Below are 24,848 nucleotides of genomic sequence, written 5' to 3' on the forward strand. Positions count from 1 at the left end.
CTGCTCAGCGGGGAGCCTTCTTCCTCCTCTCTCTCTCTCTCTCTGCCTGCCTCTCTGCCTACTTGTGATCTCTGTCTGTCAAATAAATAAATAAAATCTTAAAAAAAAAAAAAAAGAATCAAGCTGAACAATGAATACTGTTATGCTGAAAAGAAATAAATAATTAAAAAATAATAATAATAAAATAAAATTTAAAAAAAAAGAATCAAGCTGACCGTAGATCATAGCAGAAATAGTGACATGGAACACGGATTTTTAAAGGACATTCTAACAGTGGTTTGTATTCATACTATTCCTCTAAAATACTAGTATTTCTCATGGAGTACACAGAAAAAGATTTGTGAATGTGAAGAATTTTGGTAAAAACTTATATCAGATTCTCCTTAGACTCTTTCCATTCTCATCATTCCTGATAACAGGTATAGTTTCAGGGTTTAAAAGCTCACTAGGTCACTAACTGGCAAGGAGCAGGATAATTTTATATCAAAACAAAAGCTGACACATTTAAAAAATGCCTAAGAAGAATGCATTTAAGGCACACATTAAATATGGGTAAACCAAGGGACTTGAAACATTAGAGCAATGGTTCTCCAAGTGAAATTCCCAGACCAGAGTCAGCATTACCGGAACATGTCCTAAAAATGAAGTTCTCACCCCATTCTAGACCTAATAAATCAGAAATTCTGGGGAATGGCCCTGCAACCTGCAGCTGATGCTAAAGTGAGCCTTATCTATCATATTCTCTTTCTTCCCTCTTACACCAGTTAATTCTAGAATAGAATCCACTCAATTTGCATTTCCCTCATAACCCCTCAACTTCTAAATCCTCTGCACCCTAACTAATTTTCTATCATATGCTAAAATGCTCTTTTTAGGAGTATCTAGCACTGCTGATATTCCCTCCTGCTTAAAATTGCCTGATTTTTTTTTTTTTTACCTTCTGTGACACCATTCCACTCTCTTGCCTGTCCATCTCCTACCTTCCCATCATCAGTGACTACTCTTCTTCCTCCCATTCTAAATGCACTCATGTCCCCTAGGTTCAAGCTTCAGTCCTCTATTCCTCTTTCTCTAGCTTCCTCTTTGCTATCTCAAGATTCCCAGAGCTGATTTTACATCTTTGTACCCCAAATCTCTCCCAAACCTCACAACATATTTTAAACTACCTTATGACCTGCTTCCCCTGACTGTACTTCAAGTCCTGCCAGTAGAATATATCCAGGAGAGAATTTTTCATTTACCCTGCCTGACTCCAACAGTCCCTCCTTGAATGCCTACTTCTACTATGTACCATTACTTGTCTGGTCCCCTGGGTACTGCATTGCTTTCCCTCTTCCCTGGCTCCCATATCTTATCAGCAGAGAGGATAGCCCTACCAGGCACCCCATGTCATCCACCCCATTCCCACCATCTTCCAACAGCTTCCAATATGTCTACCGTTAGATTTACTTAACCTATAAAACTCATCTCTAAATCTGTTTTCCCCATATTCAAAAATATACAGAGGTTGTCCAAAGGTAGCCCAACCTCCTACACAGCCATACATCACATTTCTCTTCAACGGCTTTCTTGCTCAGCTAATCTAGAATGCTCTTCATGTTATAGGCAGAACCCAACTTTTCATGGGCCTTACATTACTACCTTCGACTACAAGTTCCCGCTAAATATGTCTGCAAAGTTCTTCCATAAAACCTCTCGTTGATACCATGATAATCCCCTCACACTGAAGTTCTCTCTCCGTTCTCTAAAGACTCAAAAGATATTAACGCCAGCCTCTGTCACTAGCCACAGTCACCCCTACACCACTTTAGAACCTCCACAACAGAAGTGGGTTTTATACATCTTAGTGTCCTCCATTACATCATACATGCAAATATTTGTTGAAGGGCTAAATGATCTTACAAGTAAAAATTCACATTCAATTAAGCACCATTTTGGCCAATTAACTGGCCTTCAGGAGAAGCAGGCAAAACACAATAAAAACAGACAAACTTCATATACATAGCAACTTAGAATGAAATGACTTGGTTTCCTAAGCTTTCTATACTTACAGTGCAACCACTCTAGAATGACACTCACAAAGGAATAGGTTCATTTCAAGTAAGAAAAGTACAGCAGACTTTTTGAACTAAAAGTTTTTGGAAAAAGGAGAAGACTGGTTCATTTAACACTAAAATGACAGGAGGGGGGGACCTTCTATAAATAAATCTTCATAAAATTTCCTACATCTTCCCACCATGCCAGTTTATAGGTCCAGGGGTGATAAACTATCTACAATCACAAAGGAAAGCTCTTAATCTAAAGGAAACTGAGTAACAGAGCATTCATAACAAAACATTCAAATTTTGCCTGGAAAATACTCTCACATTGGCCAAAAAGGCCAAGAAGCAACTAGATAAATTATAATGTGGAAGATGGACTGATTGCTCCAGTTAGTGATAAACAGTCTTCACACCTGGAGTAATAAAGACAGCAACTACTTCTCCACAGAAAACAGGTGGTAATATCTCCCGGCATAGTATGCATAAGATATCCTTTAAAAATGAGAAAAGAGGGACGCCTGGGTGGCTCAGTTGGTTAAGCAGCTGCCTTCGGCTCAGGTCATGATCCCAGCGTCCTGGGATCGAGTCCCACATCGGGCTCCTTGCTCATCAGGGAGCCTGCTTCTCCCTCTGCCTCTGCCTGCCATTCTGTCTGCCTGTGCTTGCTCTCTCTCCCTCTCTCTCTCTCTCTGACAAATAAATAAATAAAATCTTAAAAAAAAAAAAAATGAGAAAAGATATTCAGAATCATTTAGAAAAACAGCTCTGCTCTAACTGAAAGATGCTGATAACTTTCACAGCCCAAAAGTTAACACTGGATACTAAACAGAATCATCAAGATTAAGAAAGGGGAAAATTTTTTTCTGAGACAGCACAATAAAGAAGTAACTTTATTGATATGTAGCTATCCTTCAAGGATAACATTTTAGAGAAAAATATAAATTATGAGGATTTATATACTACTTTTAAATTTAATATTAACAAGACTGGGTAACCCCTATGTTTCTCTCACTATATTCCACACTTGGTTTCATCTTATTTAGTTTATATTTTCTCCCTTAAACTAGCAGAGATATTAAACAGGCATATAGATTCCATTCTTTCTAAAGTTGGGGATATAGAGGAATACAAATCACCTTAAATATTTCTGAAATAACACTGCTGAATTTGTTCATTAAACAGCAAAAAAAAAAAAAAAAAAAGAGTTGATAAATTCTCTGGACTTTTTTTTGGCAGGATGACGAGGGGCTCTTTTAACTTAGAGTTATTTCTCAGCTCCACTATTCTGACTGAATAAGTGTCTAAATAGAGCTCATATCATTCCTGGCTTCAGATTTCACTAACTCAAGTGGACACTGGGATACAGCAACAAAAATGGAAATTTGAATTAAGCAGATTGCTAGAGCCTTAGGCGTGGGCTTCTCAGGTTTACCATGATTTGTTCCAGAAAGAAAAACTAAAGAGAGGTAAGTAGACTACCAGAGAATCTGAATTTATTTCAGAAAGAAATCAACATTAGCTGTATCCTACTGAGGAGACAAGAAGCTAAAAACTGCTTTTCTTCCCATGATTTTTACTACTTACAATAAAAAGTTGGTTAATTTTATATATTATTGAACTAAAAAAATATTTTCTCAGCCAGTAATATAACCACTACCAAAAATTAATATTAAAATAGTAGTTTTATTGCATTACATTTTCCAACATTTTAACAAAACACTTCATTCACAATGGGATTTGAAATGGCAGAAAACAGACTACAAGATCAACCCAAAATAAATGAATACTGCTACTTTAATGTTAGCAGTAAGATTTTATGTTGCTCAGTAACAGAGAATACACTTTTTAAAAGTATAGTATTTCTATTAAATTCGTTTATTAAACTTGAAGACTAGGAGTAGTGCCTGCATTAGGAAACAGCAACAACAACAACAACAAAAGGAACAGAAAAAAGTAAAATACAGAACAATTCAGGAACACAGCCAGAGAAATCTGACTGTAAAAATGGCTTACTTTAACATGGCTCTGGGCTCCAAGGTTGTAGATCTCTGTAGGCTTTACTTCATTAATGATCTTCACAAGGCAGGTACTATCAGTGAGATCACCATAGTGCAACTTCATGTCTAGAATTCAAAAGCATACCATTAGATAGAAGAAAACATAAGCCCATTTTTTCAAAAATATCAAAATTGAAAGGTATGTTCTGAAAGTCTGAAAACCAGACTGGTTTCAGAGCAGCAGAGTACAACTGTCATCTTTAAAGAAACTAAATGGTAGAAAGACATGAGTCGATTTGTAAAAACTCAAATAAACTTTTTAAAAAATCTTATCAAGACAATGTTATACAATTAACGTATCATATGGTTCCCAGGTAGTTTGTACGATATGTTACATAAGAGTGAGATTCAGACAAAGAAAATCTCACAAAAATGAACACATTATCTAAAGAACTCTGTAATACACTGGTAAGAACCAGATACTTTTATCTAGCGATTTTTAAGTACTTCATAGACATCAATCCTTAAGTCATCCATGAAATGCCTGATGTAGAGGCATAATTGTTTAGGACAACTAGCCAGCCTATTCTAATCCTAAATCACAGCATAGCCTTACTGACTTCACTAAATATGACACATGTAGATGGGCGACTTGCTAGCTTGATATTTTTGTTATTTTTACATAATAATGATCTATGTGTCTAGATCCAATGGTACAACCATTCTGTACTTTGCACAAAAATGGTAATAATTTTCAAGGAGGATGTACTGAGTAGCCTAAATATTAAGGTAAAAATCCTTTAGTGGAAATAACTAACTAGGTTATATTCCTGATGATATCACTACCTATACAAGTAAACACAAAATTGCAAATATTTGGTGCTCTGAAATGAATACAAAATCATTAATGCTTTACATGCAGACTGAATTATCCTTGCTAGCTAGAAAAAAGGGACAAGCAAAGAAGGATGAACTCGGGAGTTAAAAACCCAGTCTCCTGGTCCTACCTCTGTCTTTTACATGGTATGTGACCTCAATAAAGTTACTACCTCTCTCTGCCTCTATTTCCTCATCTGTAAAATGGTTTCATTGATAAGCTTAGGAGCTGCTATAAAAGGCAAATGAGAACACACTATGACTGGGCTGTGTAGACTATCTGGCTACATTCAGGCAACTTTATTAACAAAAATAACATGCAACTGCAAATACTGACAGTGATTTGTAAAGCAATTAAATATAGTTTTAATTGCCGCCTGTTTTTGGACCTGTCTTCACAAATTATTTTAAAAATTAAATAAATGTACACAGATCACTTAGCTTGATTACATTATACCAAACATAAAAAGCAAAGGAGTGTGCTGTGAATATGGACCTGATCTTACTGGAGGGGATAAGGACACCTGGAGAAGGGTGATCAAAGGCATGTCTACTCTTGGTTTCTTGAGCAGCATCACCTGACCAATATCCTGTAACAGCCTAACCAAGATGACACTGTGGCCCAGGGGCAGCAAGCAATGGAAGGGTTTTCAAAGCATGCAGATGGCACTTAATGCAGGCAATTCATGGGTAAATAATTGCAACTTGATGGGCTTTGGACATTTGAAAATAACATCATAATGTAGGAAGCCATAGAAAGAAATTTTAGAAAAAAAAATTACTTACTTCCTTCAATATGAGCCTGGGGGTTCTTATACAGATGTTCAATTCGACCTGTATTAAATGAACTGGATCGCCGCACAATTCCATGGACCTACAACGTGGAAAGATAAAAAATTATAAATGTGCAATGAGGATTAATAAGCAACTCAGAGGTTCTTTTGTTAATGCTTACCTTGTGAAAAATAACTATAACTTATAAGTCTATAACTTATGAACATTATCTTTAAATTATTAAAAATAGTTCCACTGCTTACTTTCTCCCCAACCACTGCCCACCAGCCACCAGCATTGTACCTCCATCTCTCTGCCGTGTTTTCACTGCCAATCTCAACAAAAGTAATTAGATAATTATGTGACTTCTCAGCAAATGCTTAGTTACAGAGACTCAAATGTCTCCTTTTCCAAACACACATACACACTTAGAGCCCTGCTGCTGACAAAATATCTCTTCAGTTTGAAACTGAAGACAGACCATGTAAGGCCATATCGTATCGGTAAAACTGCCTTGCAGTAACAAAAAGCATGAGGCCAAGAGGCTGTGATGCCACCACTTCCTTCCAGTGTCCTCAGAGCTTTGCATCGTGCACCTATTACATATATATAAATATACCTGCGTCCACAAATATAAACAGACAGCAGCTGCTATTATCCAGCTTTGTTGAAAAGAAATAGCATAGATTAGGGACAAGATTTATATTCTACTAGATTTAAGACATGAAGAAAACTCAAATGAAGAAAGGATTTTTTACTTTTTTAAATTTTTATCTTTAGCTTAACCATGATTTGTGTGAGGGGGAATAAAGTCCTTGGAACAAGAATGCATACCTGTCTGATACCAATGAAAAGACTGTTTGTGTCTGATACATAAGAGAAATTGTTCAAGACCCGGTCTCACTTCCTTCTAATGTCAAGATCACTCCCTTTGTGTTGCCAATGCTAATACAAGCTTATGTCACCAGCTGCCCAATTTCCAGTTCTACTGGTGGCAGTTTTAATCCTTTACTTATTTTAAAAGTGTTCCTTCGAATGTTGGGCAGTTTCTTTTGCAGCTGAATACACTTCTATATTTTAACTCAATCGTTTTCTGTCTGTTTCAAACCAAAATTAATCCTTGGCATGACTCAAATATTCCAGATTGGGGGGCGGGGGGGTAAGGTGCGGAATTATAAGCACATAAGACTTTCTTTCAAATAGAAAGACATGTCATCGTCATTTTATACGGCATATATGAGAAATTAACTTCTGCAAAGGATACAACACACCCACAATGAATAATTCTGTTGGTTAGTAGCTTTAGCCAAAGAGAAAAGCACTCATCCACACTATTTTCCAAAAGAACTAAGCCCAAGAAAATGTGGTAAAAATGAAAATATTTTTAAGAAGGGAACATCACAAACCGTTGACTAAAATTTTAGGAGGCAAACTGTAAAATCTAGGAAACGTTAAATTGAGATTTGGGTATACATCTCCATTTCTTAATTTAGAAGTAGATAAAATAACACATCAAGCCATGAATTTATTCTACTTCATGGTCTCCAATTTTTTTAAGTTGTTATTTAATTGTAAAGTTGAACTGCTCTACAAACAATAATTTTGTTTAACAAATAATTTTACCATATTATTTCTGAAATATAGCTTTCTCAGATGTAAGTAGAACTTTAGTTCATTGGACATAAAGTAATCTCTATGTTATAAAAACAGATCATTTAATTATAAAATGAAAATAATAACAATAACATGATTAGTCTATCTTTTCGCTTAATTGCTGGATTCTGGTTAAGTCACATATTCCAACATCCTGAAACAAAGAGAAACTCCATATACATACACCTTGCATATAAACATAAAAAGCTCTGGTGAAAATATTAAATGATATTGATAGATTCGATTTAAAATCAGACAACAACACAAAGTCACAGCAAATAAATAACATAGGACTTTTTGTCACACTTATAACCAAAAGCATTAAGCACTAGGGTTTTTTTTAATATAAAAAAATGTGTTTTAATTTCCCCTCACTCCCAACTTTTGGTATGTGTATACAGGGAAAGAAAGACCTGCCAAATGCTTAATCCATGACAGCAAGTATTATTCTAAGAACTAATGAAAGCTGAGTCTGTCTGCTTCAGAGACAGGTGAAATACAAACTTTAAGACAAGCCAAAATGTGTGCAAACTGGATAATCTAGTTAAGAATTTGAGATTAGCAGCTTTCTCTTTACAGAAGGGATGTATGTAAGGTTATTGTTTGTTTTTATAAGGATTTGGGGGGAAAACAGATGAAGAGTTAGGAAACCAAAGCAAAAAGATAAATGAGCTGAATATGACTCCATATAAACTTAATCAAAATCACTATTATGTTGTAGCTGTTCAAAAACTAAATGTAATTCTGAAAAACTGAGGTCTTAAACAGAAAGGAGTATTTTGACAAACAAATTTCATGTTCAATTTAACTAAGTGATGAAAGGAAAATTTCAAGTTATCTCAACATCAGAACAAAGTTAGTTTGTCTCCAAAACCTAGAGTCAGATTAGGCAATATAACAGAGAAATGCTTGCTCATTTGTTTGTTCATTTTTTTTTAATTTTATTTTTTATAAACATATAATATTTTTTTATCCCCAGGGGTACAGGTCTGTGAATCGCCAGGTTTACACACTTCACAGCACTCACCATAGCACATACCCTCCCCAATGTCCATAATCCCACCCCCCTCTCCCAACCCCCCTCCCCCCATCAACCCTCAGTTTGTTTTGTGAGATTAAGAGTCACTTATGGTTTGTCTCCCTCCCAATCCCATGTTTGTTCATTTTTTATTACAATCATGAAAACAGAAAATTCTTACCACTCGATTTCATATCCTTTGGTATCTGTTTGTTATTTCAATCAAGAAAGCAGAAAATTACTACCACTAGATTTCAAATTCTTCAATGTCTAGAATTCTCTTGGAGGCAAGGATAACTCCCCAGGGATGTTTAATACCACTTGCCTTTTGAAAAGTGCAGGTTATATAGATAACATGAATAGCTAACATGTTCATGGCAATGACCACATGCCAGACACTGCTCTTCAAAGACATTAAATCATTTATCCTCACAACACCCTTCCTTATATTACACACATTCTACAGGTGAGGACAATGTCTGAGATCAATCACACAGCCAGTGGAAGTGGTCAAGCTAAAGTGTACACATGGTCCATCCTACCAACACTCAGTATCTTCTCAAAATGAAATCCATAAAAACTTCTGCCTTTTTTCACCAAGGCTTCTAGAAACCCAGAAAAAATATTTTACAGATTCTCACAGATCATGAATGGTTGAATAGGAACTCCATGTTCTAACAAATAATCTCCCACAGATAACAACTGGACAATCCTTATATGTCATTTCCTTCCTGTGCTCCTCATACTCCCTGGTCATAATTCCTCTTAGAAGGAAAACCCACTATTTACCTATTCTTTATTTTAATTTCTGATATGCTGTGCTGTATTTGTTGCCACATTACATAATACAAATATTTCATTTATTCCCAGACAAATTTTTCCTTTTAAAAGATTTGAATTTGTCTTTTGTTTTTCTGGTTTCTCTGTTTTTTGGGTACAAAATGGGTATAAAAGTATATGTTGTTGTCTTATCTGCTAACAGTGATGCTTAAGGCACTTGAAAGTTTTATCAGAGTTTCACTTCTATCGATGTTCCTGTCCCCTCACACCCAGAAGGAATGCGCACAGAGCTAAGATCCTAGGAAATATAATAGGCTGCCTTTCACTAATGCTAATTAATAAACTGGACCAAGAAGCCTTCTATAAAATCTGTATCCCTAGGGCTGTCAGCATCAAGTACTGTGTCACCGTGTCACTCTTATATCAACTAAAGCCCCACAAAACCCAGAGAGCTTCTCTGGACTGTTTTCCATGTACTGTCTCACCTAATCTTCAAGACAATGTAAGGAAACAGGTACTTTTATCAACCCCTTTTACTTGAGAAACTAAGTCTAAGAAAGGCCTAGTGACTTGCCCATGGCTACACAGCCAGCGGGGTGGCAAATGAGGATTAGAACACAGGCTACCGGCACCCAGGCCTAAGGGCCTCCTTGCCAGAATGAGCTAGATGGCCTCTTTCACCTCCCTTGCTCTGAAGCTGGCTGACGGGGCTTAAGGGAGAATTATGCTTTGCACTTCAACAACTGTGGAATTAAATACTCAAAGTTTTAAAGGGTGATTTTTTTTTTAAAGATTTTATTTATTTATTTGAGTGAAAGAGACACAGAGAGCACAAACAGGGGGAGAGGCAGAGGAAGAAGCTGACTCCCTGCTGAGCCCGGAGCCCAATGCAGGGCTTGATCCCAGGACCCTGGGATCATGGCCTGAGCCTAAGGTAGAGGCTTAACCATCTGAGCCACCCAGGCAACCCTAAAGGGTGATTTTTTAAATAAAACCTGATAATTCTTAGTTTCCCTCTTCATGAGATGACACCTATATTCTATAAATAGTAAGTGTTAGATTCATTCTCTTTGCTCTCTCTTTAATGATTAATGTTAAGTAAAATTCAAAAAAGAAGCAACACTAAAAACTATAACTTTAAACCTTTAAGTAGAATCTCTTCTCAGTGAGAACTAGACCAGGAATAAAGCAATCCTTCACTTTCTCATATTAAGTAGTTCATTCAGGGACACCTGGGTGGCTCAACTGGTTAAGCATCCGCTTTCAGCTCAGGTCATGATCCCAGGGTCCTGGGATGGAGTCCAGCATCAGGCTCCCTGCTCAGCGGGGAGTGTTTCTCTCTCTCTTTCTGCCCCTCCCCACTGCTCATGCTCTGTCTCTCAAATAAATAAACAAAATCTTTAAATAAATAAATAGTTCATTCAGGACCAGATGCATGGATTTCACAGGCCACATTAGAAGGTCCCATGCCTTTCAGAATCTACTGTATGAGGTCACACAAGGTTTTTAACCATAACTATCAGACTATTCATACATGATATTCCTTTTCAAGCCATATGCAAATGTCTGTTTTTGCTTTAAAGTTAGCCAAGCTAAAAAGTAAGGAATATATGTAACTGTGCTATGCTAATTCTGTAGATAGTGTTTGTCTTTGCCTATGTGGCCACGTCACCACTACCCCACCAACCTATCTCTGCTCTTCAATTTGCCCCCTTCCAGTTGACTACTGCTTCTCCAATAGAATCCATGCCTCCCCACCATCACAATAACAGGCTGACTTCACCATTGCTAGACAATTAAAGTTTGCCCCTCATCCTCATTATTAAGCATATTCACAGAATCTATAGCTCTTCTTCCCCATGTTTATTTGTTCCTGGTTCGCACTCTGCTACCCCAAAGTATATTGTTTGCAGCTATTCCTTAGATTCGTGATATTCCTTATACAAAGACTAAATTCTAAATAGTGTAAGAGCTCAGAGAAGGAAAGCCCCACAAACTAAGGTACCTTAAGAAATTGTGTCCATCTTTGTTTTATGATTAAAGGACCTCATTTGAACCTATAGTTGCACTGGTTCCCAAACTGTAAGATCCAGGAAAGTGGCATCAGCAACAGCTGGGAGCTTGTTAGAAAGGCTGATTCCCAGACCCCAGAAACAGCCATCCTCATCTTTATGGGGCTTCTGGGTGGCTCTGAAGCACACTACAGGTTGAGAACCTGCTGAGTTAAAGTCTGTGCTCATTCAAATTGCTGATGTTGACCTTCTGGATTCAGGTACAGACAGGTGTCTCCTCTTATCCTACTGCATGAAATTTACTAACCATATTATCTTGCTCATGGTCTTGAGCAACCAGGGACTGCTGGCTGATAATTCTGGAAAATTTTCAATGCAGCCTCTTTGAAAAATTTCCTTCAGCCCAAGCTCAAAAAGATGAAGTCCGTGCCATCGTTAGATTTCCCTTAATAACTTATCCCCCAATTACAGCCATCTCTTAAAATGGAAGACAGCAGCCTATTAAAATTGAATACAATATGGATAAATACCTTTTCGCTTCCCTAGTTCTACAAAACTCATATTTCCCCTGACTACAAGAAGGAGTCATTTCTCATTATGCTTTATAGTTCTATACCTTTCTCCTGTATTGTCTATACTATCTCCTTCTATCAATTTATGGATCTCACTCCTAAACCTCTCTTCTCTTGCCAATCATTGTTTCAATGATTCATTTCTCCCACTAACTGTGATTTGCCAAGTGGGCCTTCTATTGTCTTTATCAGAATCAAATCTGCTCTTATGACTTCGAAATGTCAATGGAACAAAAACATTTGTAGCTCACCTGGCAGTCCTAGGTTCTCATTACACTTATTTCTAAGTCTGTCATCCATTTGGGAACATTACTACCCATCTTCTGAAGTCTGCTAGTTCCTTAACAAGCCACCTAAGTAGAGCTTCGTCTGTCTCTGTGCCTATAAGAAGCCTAGCCATTTCCAGTAATGCTAACAGCACCACCATGCTGACTGAGACTATTCACCATCGACCATATCCACGTTAACCCCAGGCCCTATCACTAGTCCACCACATTATCACAGTGACTACTCCACCTCATACCACCAGACCTGCTCCGTTTTCCTCTGCACTAGCTGCAGATACTACTTATTGCCATCATCCTCATCTCACCTCTTAGTTCCCCATGTCCTCCTTGGAAGTAAATTTCAACATCCATGCAATTTAAGCACTCCTTCTGACATACCACCTCACCCTTCAAAACTGCAATGACCATGATGGGGTTCAGGACATGCTACCCCAAAACATGGCACCTTGATGTATGGAATATTTTAAGCTAAAGGAATCTGACAAAACAATAGAAGCAGGAAAGTCTCTCTAATTTTCACCCTGCTCTTCTCTCCTGAAATAGTCACGAAACGCTCCAGTGAGAGGTGCCCACCACTATAATGGGAGAAAACGAATATCCTTATCTCTGAAGACAAGGGGATGCCAAGAAGAATTCAAACAAACAGATCTTGTTAGGTTTCCCATACTTACTTCATACTCCCTGACCTGTCATATTTCTCCAACACCACCCATTCTCCACCAAACCTAACATAAAAATACTTAACCTTAATGGTTTCTTTGGATCTTCATTTCCTTAAAGAAGTTCCCAGTCACATTATAAATTATAGAAAATAAACTTATATGCTTTTCAGTTTTATTTTCAGACCCAGCCAGGGACCCTAAGAGGGTTAAGGAAAACTTTTTTCCCCCTCCACATTAAATCAACAAAGATTAATAGGAGAAATTTCTCGGTTTTCTCAAACTCCTTCTAGTTTCTCAAACTCCTTAGGCTTAAAATACTCAATATGCTAAGGTACCACATCTTGGGGTAGCACATCCTGAATCCCATCCGGTCTTACTAAGTTCCCTCTCTTGGTTCACTTGATACACAGATAAATCACTAACTCCTCTCTAGCTACCAAACACTACCAAACACTAGCTAGTTGCCAACACCTGAAACAAAGTAATTTCTCTGCCAATCCTTCCCTTTTAGATTTATTAAATGTAGTCTGAATAAATTATTAGTCTTTATCTAAAACCAACTCTTCTGTACTATATATGATCTACTCTAAAATTCTCTGCTCTGCAGAATACATATGTTATCACTCAATTATAGAAATCTGTATATGAACACAAGTGTACATGTATACTTTCATATTCATATTTGGCTTATTTTGATATTTTTGCAAGATATAAAACTACCTGGTTAGGTAAAGGAATAGAAGACGCTAAACATATGTGCTATTACTTCTGAAAGTCTAAAAGTCAATGCTCTCAGAGAGGATTATGAGTTACAATAAGAAAATTTGTTTCCTTTTCTTCAAATCCTGCTGGCATTTAGATGCCAAATTCCTAGCTATTGTTTTTCTATCTCCCCACAGTGCACATTTTTTTAAAATAGTACATCTATTGGGGCACCTGGGTGGCTCCGTGGGTTAAAGCCTCTGCCTTCGGCTCGGGTCGTGATCCCAGGGTCCTGGGATCGAGCCCCGCATCAGGCTCTCTGCTTGGCAGGGAGCCTGTTTCCTCCTCTCTCTCTGCCTGCCTCTCTGCCTACTTGTAATCTCTGCCTGTCAAATAAATAAATAAAATCTTAAAAAAAAAAAATAGTACATCTATAATCAGAATAATCCAGAGAATCCAAATTTGTTAATATATATACTCCCAAACCAGGCCAGAACATAGAGGTCACTGTATAGGTTTTTGTTCTCTGTACAGCATGAACTTATATACAGAAAACTGTTCTTAGAAAAGGTAAGATGTACACACATCAAACTTAATATGTAAAACCCATTTCCTTTAAGGAAAGCGGAAAATGTTCAAGGGGAGGACAAAAGAGGAGAAAAAGAAGATGACAATGATAATGACACCAAGCAGCAAACCCAGAAGTGTTGGCGTCCATAAAATATATGGCTGCCTAGGGGCGCCTGGGTGGCTCAGTGGGTGAAGCCTCTGCCTTCAGCTCAGGTCATGATCTCAGGGTTCTGGGATCGAGCCCGGCGTCGGGCTCTCTGCTCAGCAGGGAGCCTGTTCCTCCTCTCTCTCTCTCTCTCTCTCTCTCTGCCTGCCTCTCTGCCTACCTGTGATCTCTCTCTGCCAAACAAATAAATAAAATCTTAAAAAAAAAAAAATATGGCTGCCTATTAGAATGAAAAAAACCTCTGAGTGTAAATGTTTCATTCAAGCTTGCCAAAGATCAGCTTAGTTTTTATTGCTCTGCGCAATTTCCGAATTAAGTGACTTCACTGTGAGTGGGACTTTTTTATATAACACATTACATCATAAATTAACCCTCATAATGTTATAGCTTTTAGCTTACCCAGGTTGCTTTATCTGAGAAAGTGGAAAGCGTGCAAAGCAGTTAAACACTAAGGAACAGGGGGAAGCCACCAGTGCTCACCAGCAGATAAATAGCACAATGAGCTGGCATGGTTACAATTCAAGCGGCACATTCTTCCCCTGATTTTGATTTGTTATCAGAGTTTCAGTGGAAAACACACACAGGAGGACGGCGGCAGAGGAAGCAGGAGGCCACTGTGTCCAAGTGATTCCACCAGCCTGTGCTTGCTCACTGAGTCACTCACCTCGTAGCCTTTCTCCAGCAGGAACTCAGCCAAGTATGAACCATCCTGGGAAGAAAAGGAAAATAGACAATTGTCAGACCCATCGCAGCTAGCATAGAAGACAGCCAAGACTGAGAGCTCTGAGAAATGCACCAAAAGAGTTATATGAACTTAAATTAAGGATCATGGCAACCAGAATAAAAATAATACAGCTAATGATGGTAAAAACAGAATGGTGTTACACTTTCCACTGCCCAGTAAGCATTTTCATAGACATTATTTCACCTGAGCACCACAGAAGCATGGTTGAGGGTTATCATTGTCCTATTTACTGAGTAAGAAACAAAATCCAGGGACATTGTATGGGGCAACAGAGAGAACATGACACTTCAGATGAACGTGGGTTTAGGTTTTGCCACTTACTAGCCGTGTGAAATATGCAAAATATGTGTAGCAAAGCAGACCTCAATACTACAGGAACGTAAAACAGGAATCAGACTAATTCTGGGTGGTTGTGAAAAAGGAATCTCGAGTGAAGAAATGAGATGGGAGCTGCAGGAACTTGGGGACAATGCAGGTGAGTGTAAGGAGGTAGGGAACACCAGAACATTATTAACATTACTGAAAAAAGACACTGTGGCAGAGAGGAGGAAGGTGAGAGCCTTTGTTGAGGAAGACCTTCTAGGCACTGGTGGGGGTTGGCTTCTAACTCAAGGGTTCTGGAAAGTCACTAAAAAAAGAGTTTTAGGGATGTGAGGGTGTGTTAAACAGAATACGGTTTGTATTGTTATCACTGAATATGTATGCATATACACACATTCATAAACTTTAAATAAAAGAAGGATGTTTATTTTTTGTAAATTAGGATGCATCTTAATCCCTACATTAAGATGAAGGTATCTGACTAAACACAGATTCTCAATTGGCTTTTAATAACTCTATGAAAAATTTCTACGTAAGGGCCAATGGTTTTTAAACTAAAGTATTTCATGTGCCACTTTTAGGGTAAGAAAGTATGAAAGTCATCAAATAAAACTATTTGGAGGCCAAAGGGTGAGAAATCAGTGTTCTAGAGGTACTATAAAAAGCTACCAGCCTTGTTCTAAATATGAATTGGGTAGACATTTTGCAATCAATCCTGTTAACTGCTCACCTGCTTTTAGCCTGGGTAAGTCCTCTCCATTCCATACAGACTTAAACATAAAAATGGGAGGCTCCAACTACTACTGGAAATCTGTGTATTCAAAAGTAGTTGGGAACATTTGAGTTTTCTTTGGTTTCCTCAGTTCGAAAAGGTTTAAGATATCCCTCTGAGCTTCAAAAGTTCCCACCAGATATTCCAGGAAAAAGAAAAATGAAACAAGCCTTATTATTGTCACTAGCTGACTTAAAGCTGGAAATGGAGACACCCTATGGATCCTGAAAATGACAGGGCTGCCAAGAGAGTGTTTACTACATTAATGTAGAAGTCACACATAAACTCAGGCAGGATAACAAGGCAAGGTATACAAGGGACACATTTTGTGGTTCATTAAAACCTCCAGCAGATTTTCTTCTGACTTCTTGACATAAATATTCTGGTTTATAGACTCATGTAGAGAAGAAGAGAAATGGTTTGGCATATTCCTTTTCCTCTCGATCTTATGATATAGACACAATTGCATGGTTTTTAAATACCTAACATGCAAACTATATCAGGTAAGAGGGCTGAGCAATTCAGACCAGGACAGTCCAGGCCAGTCTATATGACTATTGGAAATTTGAGAATAATGGGTAGTCTTATAAATCAATCAGTGAGAAAGCAGCTTAATAGAAAAAATATTTGCAATAAGAAGATTAATGTTACAGTGGTTTGGAAAGCCCTAGAATGTATAAAGTTTTGTTTTGTTGTAGGTATCAGTGTTGTCATTTTCAAGCAGGCAACACCATACTTTTCACGTTTCATAATTTCTCTTGGAATAAAAAGTTAAAATGCTTTGTGTTCTACCATGGCTGTATACAGTGTTAGAAAAAAAAAAAAAAAAAAAAAGCAGAGGTGAAAGTGCTAGAGATCCATGGGGGCAGGGAAAGCTGTGATTATTCAGAAAGCTGATGTGAAACAGACCTGACCAGGCCTGAACCCTGTCAATAAGGTCTTGTTCTTCTCACCCAGGGCCCTTCTCAAACTTTCCAACCACACTGGAACATTCTGAACCAGCAGGGCACTCACTTCCTCCTGACTTCCTTGCCAGGTCTCTCAAGTGATAGGGCCTGAGCTGCACAATGAGTGGGAAATGGAGCAGAGCAAAGGCTCCTGGTCTCAGACCTAGGGAGCCCAGCTGGCCTCCGCTTGTCTTCTCCCTGAGCCCCTGAGGGGACTCCACAGGGAGACACAGTATCTAAGCAGGCAGGCGTCAGCCAAGCCAACAAGATCATTGTTTCTGCCTCCTCTATAAGAACAGGGCGGTTGGAGAAAGCTTCAGTCAGACTTCATAACTGGAATGTCATTGCAATTGAGAACCTAGAACTGACATTAAAAATTCTGATACTTAATTCCTCAGAAAACAAGGAACTAAATGAACTAAATTTCCAACTCATTTGCTATGAACACAACTAATCCAGTACAAATTCCAGCCTGGGTTCAATCCTTGTTAGAGAAAACTTTTTAACTGAAGAGCTAATGTCCCAATTGTGACTCTTAAATTTAATTTTGTACATGGTTATTAAGGGTATCCATTTCATATTAAATGCTACACAGATTTAAGTAATCACCATGACTGTAACATTTTCTATCTTATTCTTGCAAGAACTTGGCCGGAGAGGCAAAGAGCCACTGGCCCCTGAGGTAAATAAGGCACATGACAGTAGCCAATCTGCATAATATCACACAACAGAGGCAAAGCTAGAACTGGAATCCAAGTTGTCCATTATTTTGACCTAGAAAACAACCACTCTCCTCACCCTCCTCCAACTGGGACCTACCAAAACAAGTAAAAAACCAACAAAAGAACAAAAGATCATACCAGATTCATTTTTAAACCAAATTGACTTAATCATTTCCCATTATGGAGTGTTTTATGGATTAATCAGTGCTTCTAGTTTTAATTAAGCGACATCATGTAATTTTAGAACACTGCAGAGCTCAGGGGAAGGCGACAGTACATAGCACGTGAGAATTCTCAGATCTTGTTCGGGCATGTGCACTATACAGGAAGCAGTACAGTATTGTTTGAAGGTGGACTTGGATTGGCTGTGGATGTATTATTTCAGAGCTCTGGAGCCAAGGGAGTGGGGCCAAAGAAGTGGGGCCACTGCCCGGGGACCAAAAGTGCCCCTGATGCCTACAGTCCCAATATTTGGGTATCTCTATTTTTCACCTTTCATGGAATACTCAGAAATGTTCCAGATCAACACCATAACAATAAAGAATAATTCCAAAAATTAATTCAATCATATTCTGACTTTAGTATTAAAATTACTTAAAATTACACATCTATAAAAAGCTGAAGGAAGTACAGAAATTTTACCTCTTCTACCGATGACCACAGAAGGCTATATTAGCCACTGACTGATCCTCCAGCCCACATCCAAATACATATGAGCCAGGAAGTCTACATTCCTGCAGGGGACTAGCATTTCTCCTCTCCCTTCAAACATGGATGCACTTATAGCCCAGAAGGACAAATGAAAAGGACACTTTCTTATATGCAATTTGAGAACCTTGTTCCTTTGAAATGCATGCTAAATCATACTGTGTGTTTCTGCCTAAGAACCATTTGGCAGCTTCTTTAACACTGTATAAGATAAGTAGTATTGGGCTAAAGAAATCACGCCACTAATAAATGAATTCCTTTGTTTAGATCATCTCAAGCATCAGGTAATAGAATATCCCTCTTGTAAGGGGAGAAAGCACCAATTTACACTGCCCTTTATGTTCTGTAATTCTACAAATTCTAATTACTCTAAAATAAGCATCTTTTCAGCTAACAGCAATTACAGTATCAAAGTATCTGTACCTCTCCATGAGAGACATGCAAACACCTCGATGACTAACAGAGGACACAATTCTAAATTAGAATCAAAACTTCCAACTGGGAGTGGGAGGGCGCCCGGATGGCTCAGTAGGTTGAGCATCTGCCTTCTGCTCGGGTCATCTGGCTCACGGGGCTCTCTGCTCAGCAGGAAGCCTGCTGAGGCTTCCCACTCCCACTCCCCCTGCTATCCTCTCGCTACGCTCTCCTCTCACTGTGTCTCTCTCTGTCAAATAAATTTTAAAAAATTAAAAAAGAAAAAAACTTCCAATGGGAAGATTGGCAATGTAGATATGTGTGAAGAATACAGAATCAGAATGTTTTTGAAAAGTATTTTCACCTGGCTCATGTTTTCGTGTTTGTAACACAAATCACTACATAAAATCGTTTTCAAACTCACAAAATTCAAAAGACCATAGGGATTAATTAATTCAAGTCTGTCACTTTACAGATCAGGAAATTGAGATTCAAAACAGTTAAATGTTTAGTGTACAGTCACACAGTTTGGAAGTAGCAGAATCTGCCCCCCGCCCCCGAAGAAGTCTTCAGACTCCCAGACCTCAGAATTTTCACTATAAAATACTGCAAAAAAAAAAAAAAAATCCAAAATGAAGAGACTGGACTAATGTCTACAGTTGAGAACCATGTAAAACACACTAATGCATTACCCAGTGAAGAACAACAAAGAACAACAATACAGCCAACAATTATCAGTGGAGTGAAAGCTAGCTGACCAAGTGGTAGACAGGAAACCAGGATATCATCAATATTTAAAACATAAGTAATTTCCAATTCCTGTATGTAGTCTTTCAAAGTTAACAATTATTTCCCCATAAAAGTTGCTGCCATGGAAAAATGGACTTCCACTTCCTTTGTTTACTTAGTGTAGAAAGGAACACTGTAATCCAGAAATGTTACCAACAAACTCTGAATGATAAAGAATTAATTGTGCCCACCAACTAAGATATTCTTTCTGTAACCACCCATTCCCTCTATTTGCCAGGGAACAAGCCCTTCAAACAGGTGTGAAGCCATTGCACATGTGCCTCATACCTATACATCAAGAAGTGACAACGGCTCTGTTGCCAAACATTAGACTTTCCAGTAAACCACCATGAGCCGGAAGGTTGAAAGAAACATTTTAAAAAGAAGCCAGATACCTCCAGTTACACTACATATGATTGTAATGTTCAGTCTTGTACCCATGGTAAATTTTTTTAAGAAGATTTACTTATGAAAAAATGTCAGAGAAAAGCAATAACCTAATATGTTAATTCTTAAAAAACATTTTTTTTCCAATTTTACAGGTCAAAAAATGATGCTTTTCATTTTTTGGCTAGTATTAAGACTGGAGAGTTTTTATTTATGATCATATATTCTATTTCTTCTAGAAATTATTTATTTTTATCTTTTCATTTTTTGTCCATTTTTCTAGTAAGGCTATATTTTGCCCATTGGTTTGTTCTTATAAATATCTAGAACATAAGTAAAACTGATTAGCTTTTATCTCTAATATAAACTACTCAAAAAATATTCTGAAACAGTTTAGCATATTTTCAGTGGCAGAACTCCCATCATTAGTTAGTTTAAAATACATGTTCCTTTCAAATTGCAAATGATTATTGTATATTCTTAGTTTAATTTTAATTACCAAGAAGAATGCAAATACCAGAATTTGAATTTCAGCTACATTTGCACAATCCAGCATTTGTAATATCATCAACTTCAACACAGTAAAATAAATTTCTATAATTAGACAAATGCTTTAAGGAAAATGGGATTAAAGAGTTAACATAAGAGGTAGAAAGGAAAGAGTTATTAATAAAGTACAGAGACATAATTTTTAATTACATAATTAGAAAGACAACACACACATTTATGTATATATATATATATTTGTAACAAATTATTTATATAACAATTTCTTCACTAATAGGATCAATCACTCCATAATGATGGACCTACCAATGTTTTAACATAAAATGTGGTCTCTGTAGAATTCATTAACAATACAAAGTATCCCAGATTAGTGAATATCAAACATCCACTTGGGCCATAGGTGTTATGGAATAAAGGACAGGAAGGAAATAAGAGATTTAGTCCCTGCCCTATTGCTCTGAGAAGTATCTGGGAAGCCAGGCATTTCCTGGCCTAGATAGGATTATGCTCCTGCACTGGCTCAGACCTCCACATTTCAAATGCATCAGCAAACCCACACGTGGACAGATTGAGAATAGTAACCAGGTAACCTGTCCAGCTAATCAAATGTTCTGCTATCAGGAACACCAGTAGATGCATGAGTCATGGACAGAGGGTGGCAAGGCTGTGTAGATAAAAGAAAAGCTATGAAATACTACCATATTGACCTCTTCTATACTGGATGGCACTGTGCCCTGGAGAAATAAATCACCACACTTGAGCATGAAATCAAGGTGGAAAAAAAACAGAGGAAATACAAGAAACATATCCCTGTCAAAATCCTTTTAAATATCTGCCTAACTGGCTAGTTCAGTGCTGGTGTGAATAACTCCTTTCAAGTTTAGAACAATATACTACCTCAAAGCTTTTGTAACTCAGGGTTCCAGATACATTGATAAAGACTTGTATAGATCTGTAGGGAAGTTAATAATAAATTACCAGTAAACTTCATGCTTAAATAATAATCTCTTTGTGGTAAATAATCTCTTTGTGGTGTGTATGTGTGTGTGTGTGTGTGTGTGTATAAATATATATATATATATATATATATATATATATATACACAAATTTTGAAAATAGAGTTCCTCTCTCTTTCCTTTTCCCTTTCTCATTATCTCTCAAAGTGACAGTCCATACAATTAAAGCCTATTTCTTTGTAAAGTATATGCTTACGTAGTTCTATTCATCCAAGTGATTTACACAGGAAATGATTTTTTACAGGTACTCAAAACTAAAACAGTGCTATACTTTGTCCAGTGTTCAAGGCCACGTTTAATGAAAAACTTTAAATTTAGAATGAAAAAAAAAACAAACTTGTGTACTGAAAAGAGAAGAATTATTGAAATTTTAGTATTTACCTGATTTTTTAACTCTTCCTTGTACAGTTCTTTTTATAATTTGTGTCCTGGCTAAGGGAGGAAGACAGAACAAATGTACTTTTGTTTACAACTTTAAAAAGGCCATAAATAACAAAAGAATACATACATATTGATGACTCTATCTTTCCCCATCCACATGCATTCAACAGGTTGCTACTAAAATGACACTGTTGGTAACAAGCAGAATTTAACTATTTACAATGTTTTAACTCAATTTCTTTCTGGGATAAGTAATTGGCACAATCCAGTTAAGACTGCTTCTAAAATATGTGCACACTGTGACAGAAATGTCACTTACAGGCTCCCTGATGCATTTCAAAGCTGTTCTGCAATGTGGAATATCCATCACCCTGGAGACACTGTAAATCACTGAAGAATGATACAAAATAAGAACTGTGATTTACATAACCTAAAATCACTGAAACAGATAAAATTCAAACATCTATACACAAATCTAAATAAAGAAATTTGTAAGCATCTACCCAGAAAGCTACTTATCATAAACCTAATAAAGCTAACTAACTTTCAGAGCCAGAAAACAAAGTGTTGTAGAAAAGACTGTAAATCACAGAGGTCCTAACACAAACAAACAATGTTGATTCCCCTGGAGTGTCCTGTCCATGGGTGGGTCCAACTGGTAAAACTCAGTTTATGGGCTAGGAAGTCTCTCCAGTTATTTGTTGTATTATATTGGACATTGGGTTCTACCACTCAGAGAAGTTATTAGAAACCATTTTGGGGGGAGGGAGAGTCACATATTTAAAAATATGTGTCTCCATTATGCTTGCAACTCTCTTTCCAGTGTCACTGCCTTTTAGGCCACACAATCTAGGTACGTTTCTAGATAGCTCAGCCCTGACACAGAAACATCGGGGGGGAAAGTAGCTATTTGTTAGATACTTAGAGACAGTTCCAACTTCTACAGTGGTTATGCTTTAAGCTATTTTTATCTTGTCATTTTATTTTCTCTCACCAACAGCAAAGGAGCTTAGCTTTTATTCAACCCTACACTTTCAAGAATCTTGACTTATAGGACAAAAACCTTATCAAGATTGCACTCTACTGAAGACCAGAGTTTTGTAAGGGCATGCAGGGGTAAGGGTGAAGAGGAGAGGCAGAGATTCTCCAAGTAAAAATAATATCTGCCCTACCAGGGATTGGACACAATCCCCCATCTTGGTCACAGCAGCACCAAAGTCCAAATTCCCAATATTGTCAGGGTCTCAGACTGAAAAGCAGGTATCTCTAGTTCAGTCTAACCCAATCATATGTACCTTTTAATCTAATCTTACAAAGCTGAAATGCCTAACTACTGTTTTCTTTCCCAGCTAGTCTCTCTACTAATATTTATGACTTATTTGGGCTATTTGACTATATTTTGTAGATTGGCATCATACATTTGGGAAAATTGAGAGCATATTTTTTTATACCACAGCACTATGCTTAAAATTCACATAAGTTATCACATTTTAATAGACATGGTTAACTCAACCTTACAACACATATTTTCTTCAAAATATGTAAGATTATTTCAATCAAAATAATAATAGTCTACATGTCTATAATTCCTATGGTAGCTAAGTACTCTAAGATATTTTTCCCATTTCTATCTCTCACAACATCCTGGTGAGGTAACTGATATTATCCCCATTTTTTCAGATTAGAAAACTGAAGTTCAGAAAGCTTAAATCCCTTGTTCAAGGTCATAGAGCTAGTTAGAGAACTTGGCAGTGTATGAAACCAATTTGTCTAAACCTAACTGTAGTATTATTTCCATAATAATTCTCCTTCAATCAAAATAAAAGTGCTTCAACTAAAACAAGATGCCAGTGCTACAATTTTTAAAACTTTTCAATTACCTAAAAAAAAAAAATAAAAACTCTAAGTTTACTGAAAAATAATTTTTAACATAAGTACAAATTACTTTTGGAATAATCCACAATTATGAATTATGAATGCTTAAATAACCCCAACTTCCAATACACTAAACAAAACACTCGTGTGTGTGTGTGTGTGTGTGTGTGTGTGTGTGTGTGTTTGTGCGCGCACATATGTACACATGTGCACAGACTCAAAGGGATTTCTATGCCATTATCCCTAGGATTTAAAAAAAAAAAACAACAACAACAACACAGCTCTGCACTTGGAATGTTAAAAGCAGATCTTGAGGCAATCAATTCACTGATGAACAACCTCTAAAAAATACAGGACTACTCAATGTGATATGGCAAATAAAAATAAAGATAAGATGTATTTCCTACTTTTAAGGAGTTTTCTAGTGAGAGGACAAGAATATATACAACATTTTCATCATCATCATCATTATATTAGTGATCATATTAATGTTAACATTCATTCACTGGATACCTATGATGTGTTAAGCCAGTGCTGACCAACCAAAATGTATTTGAGCCATATGTATAATTTTCAATTTTTTAGCAACCAAATTTTAAAAAGTTAAAAAGAGGCCAAAGTTAATTTTAATAAATTTATTTAATCAAATATATCCAAAATGTTATATCAATGTTAATAAAAATTATTAATGAGATGTTGCACATTCTTTTTTGTATTAAAATCTTCAAAAATCTGTTATTTTACACTTAGAATACATCTCAATTCAGACTTAAATTTTCTTCAGAAGCACTTGATCTGTATTTAGATTTCATAGAATTGATAACTGAAAAAGGAGAATCACATATCTAGGTTGTATCAAATATACTTAAAAGCCTTCTAAAAACTGAATACCCCAAAAAAAAAAAAAAATTCCCTTTAATATTCATTAGGTACATAGGGGCACCTGGATGGCTTAGTCAGTTGAGCATCTGACTCTTGATTTCAGCTCAGGTCACAGTCTCTCAGGGTCCTGGGATAAAGCCTCACATCAGGCTCCTTGCTCAGTGGGAGGTCTGCTTGAAGATTCTCTCTCCCTCTCCCTCTGCCCCTTCCTTCTGCTCACTTTCTTTCTCTCTCCCTAATAAATAAATAAATATTTAAAAAAAACAAAATA

The 24,848-nt window shown here is 37.1% G+C and overlaps 1 protein-coding gene across 1 annotated transcript in view; it reads right to left on the reverse strand.

The window, feature by feature from the left end:
- The window catches only part of LOC111156715 (GDP-mannose 4,6-dehydratase), a 628,939-nt gene that overhangs the window by 465,646 nt on the left and 138,445 nt on the right, over positions 1–24,848 (reverse strand). Inside the window, exons 2-4 of the mRNA XM_022517761.1 lie at positions 14,776–14,820; positions 5,702–5,789; positions 4,056–4,165 (exon numbers count right to left, since the gene is read on the reverse strand). Of these exons, the coding sequence (XP_022373469.1) occupies positions 4,056–4,165; positions 5,702–5,789; positions 14,776–14,820 (243 nt within the window). The remainder of the gene's footprint in view (positions 1–4,055; positions 4,166–5,701; positions 5,790–14,775; positions 14,821–24,848) is intronic.

This window comes from Enhydra lutris, unplaced genomic scaffold, assembly GCF_002288905.1.
Source record: "Enhydra lutris kenyoni isolate GAN:26980312 unplaced genomic scaffold, ASM228890v2 scaffoldscaffold48, whole genome shotgun sequence".
Taxonomy (NCBI): domain Eukaryota; kingdom Metazoa; phylum Chordata; class Mammalia; order Carnivora; family Mustelidae; genus Enhydra; species Enhydra lutris.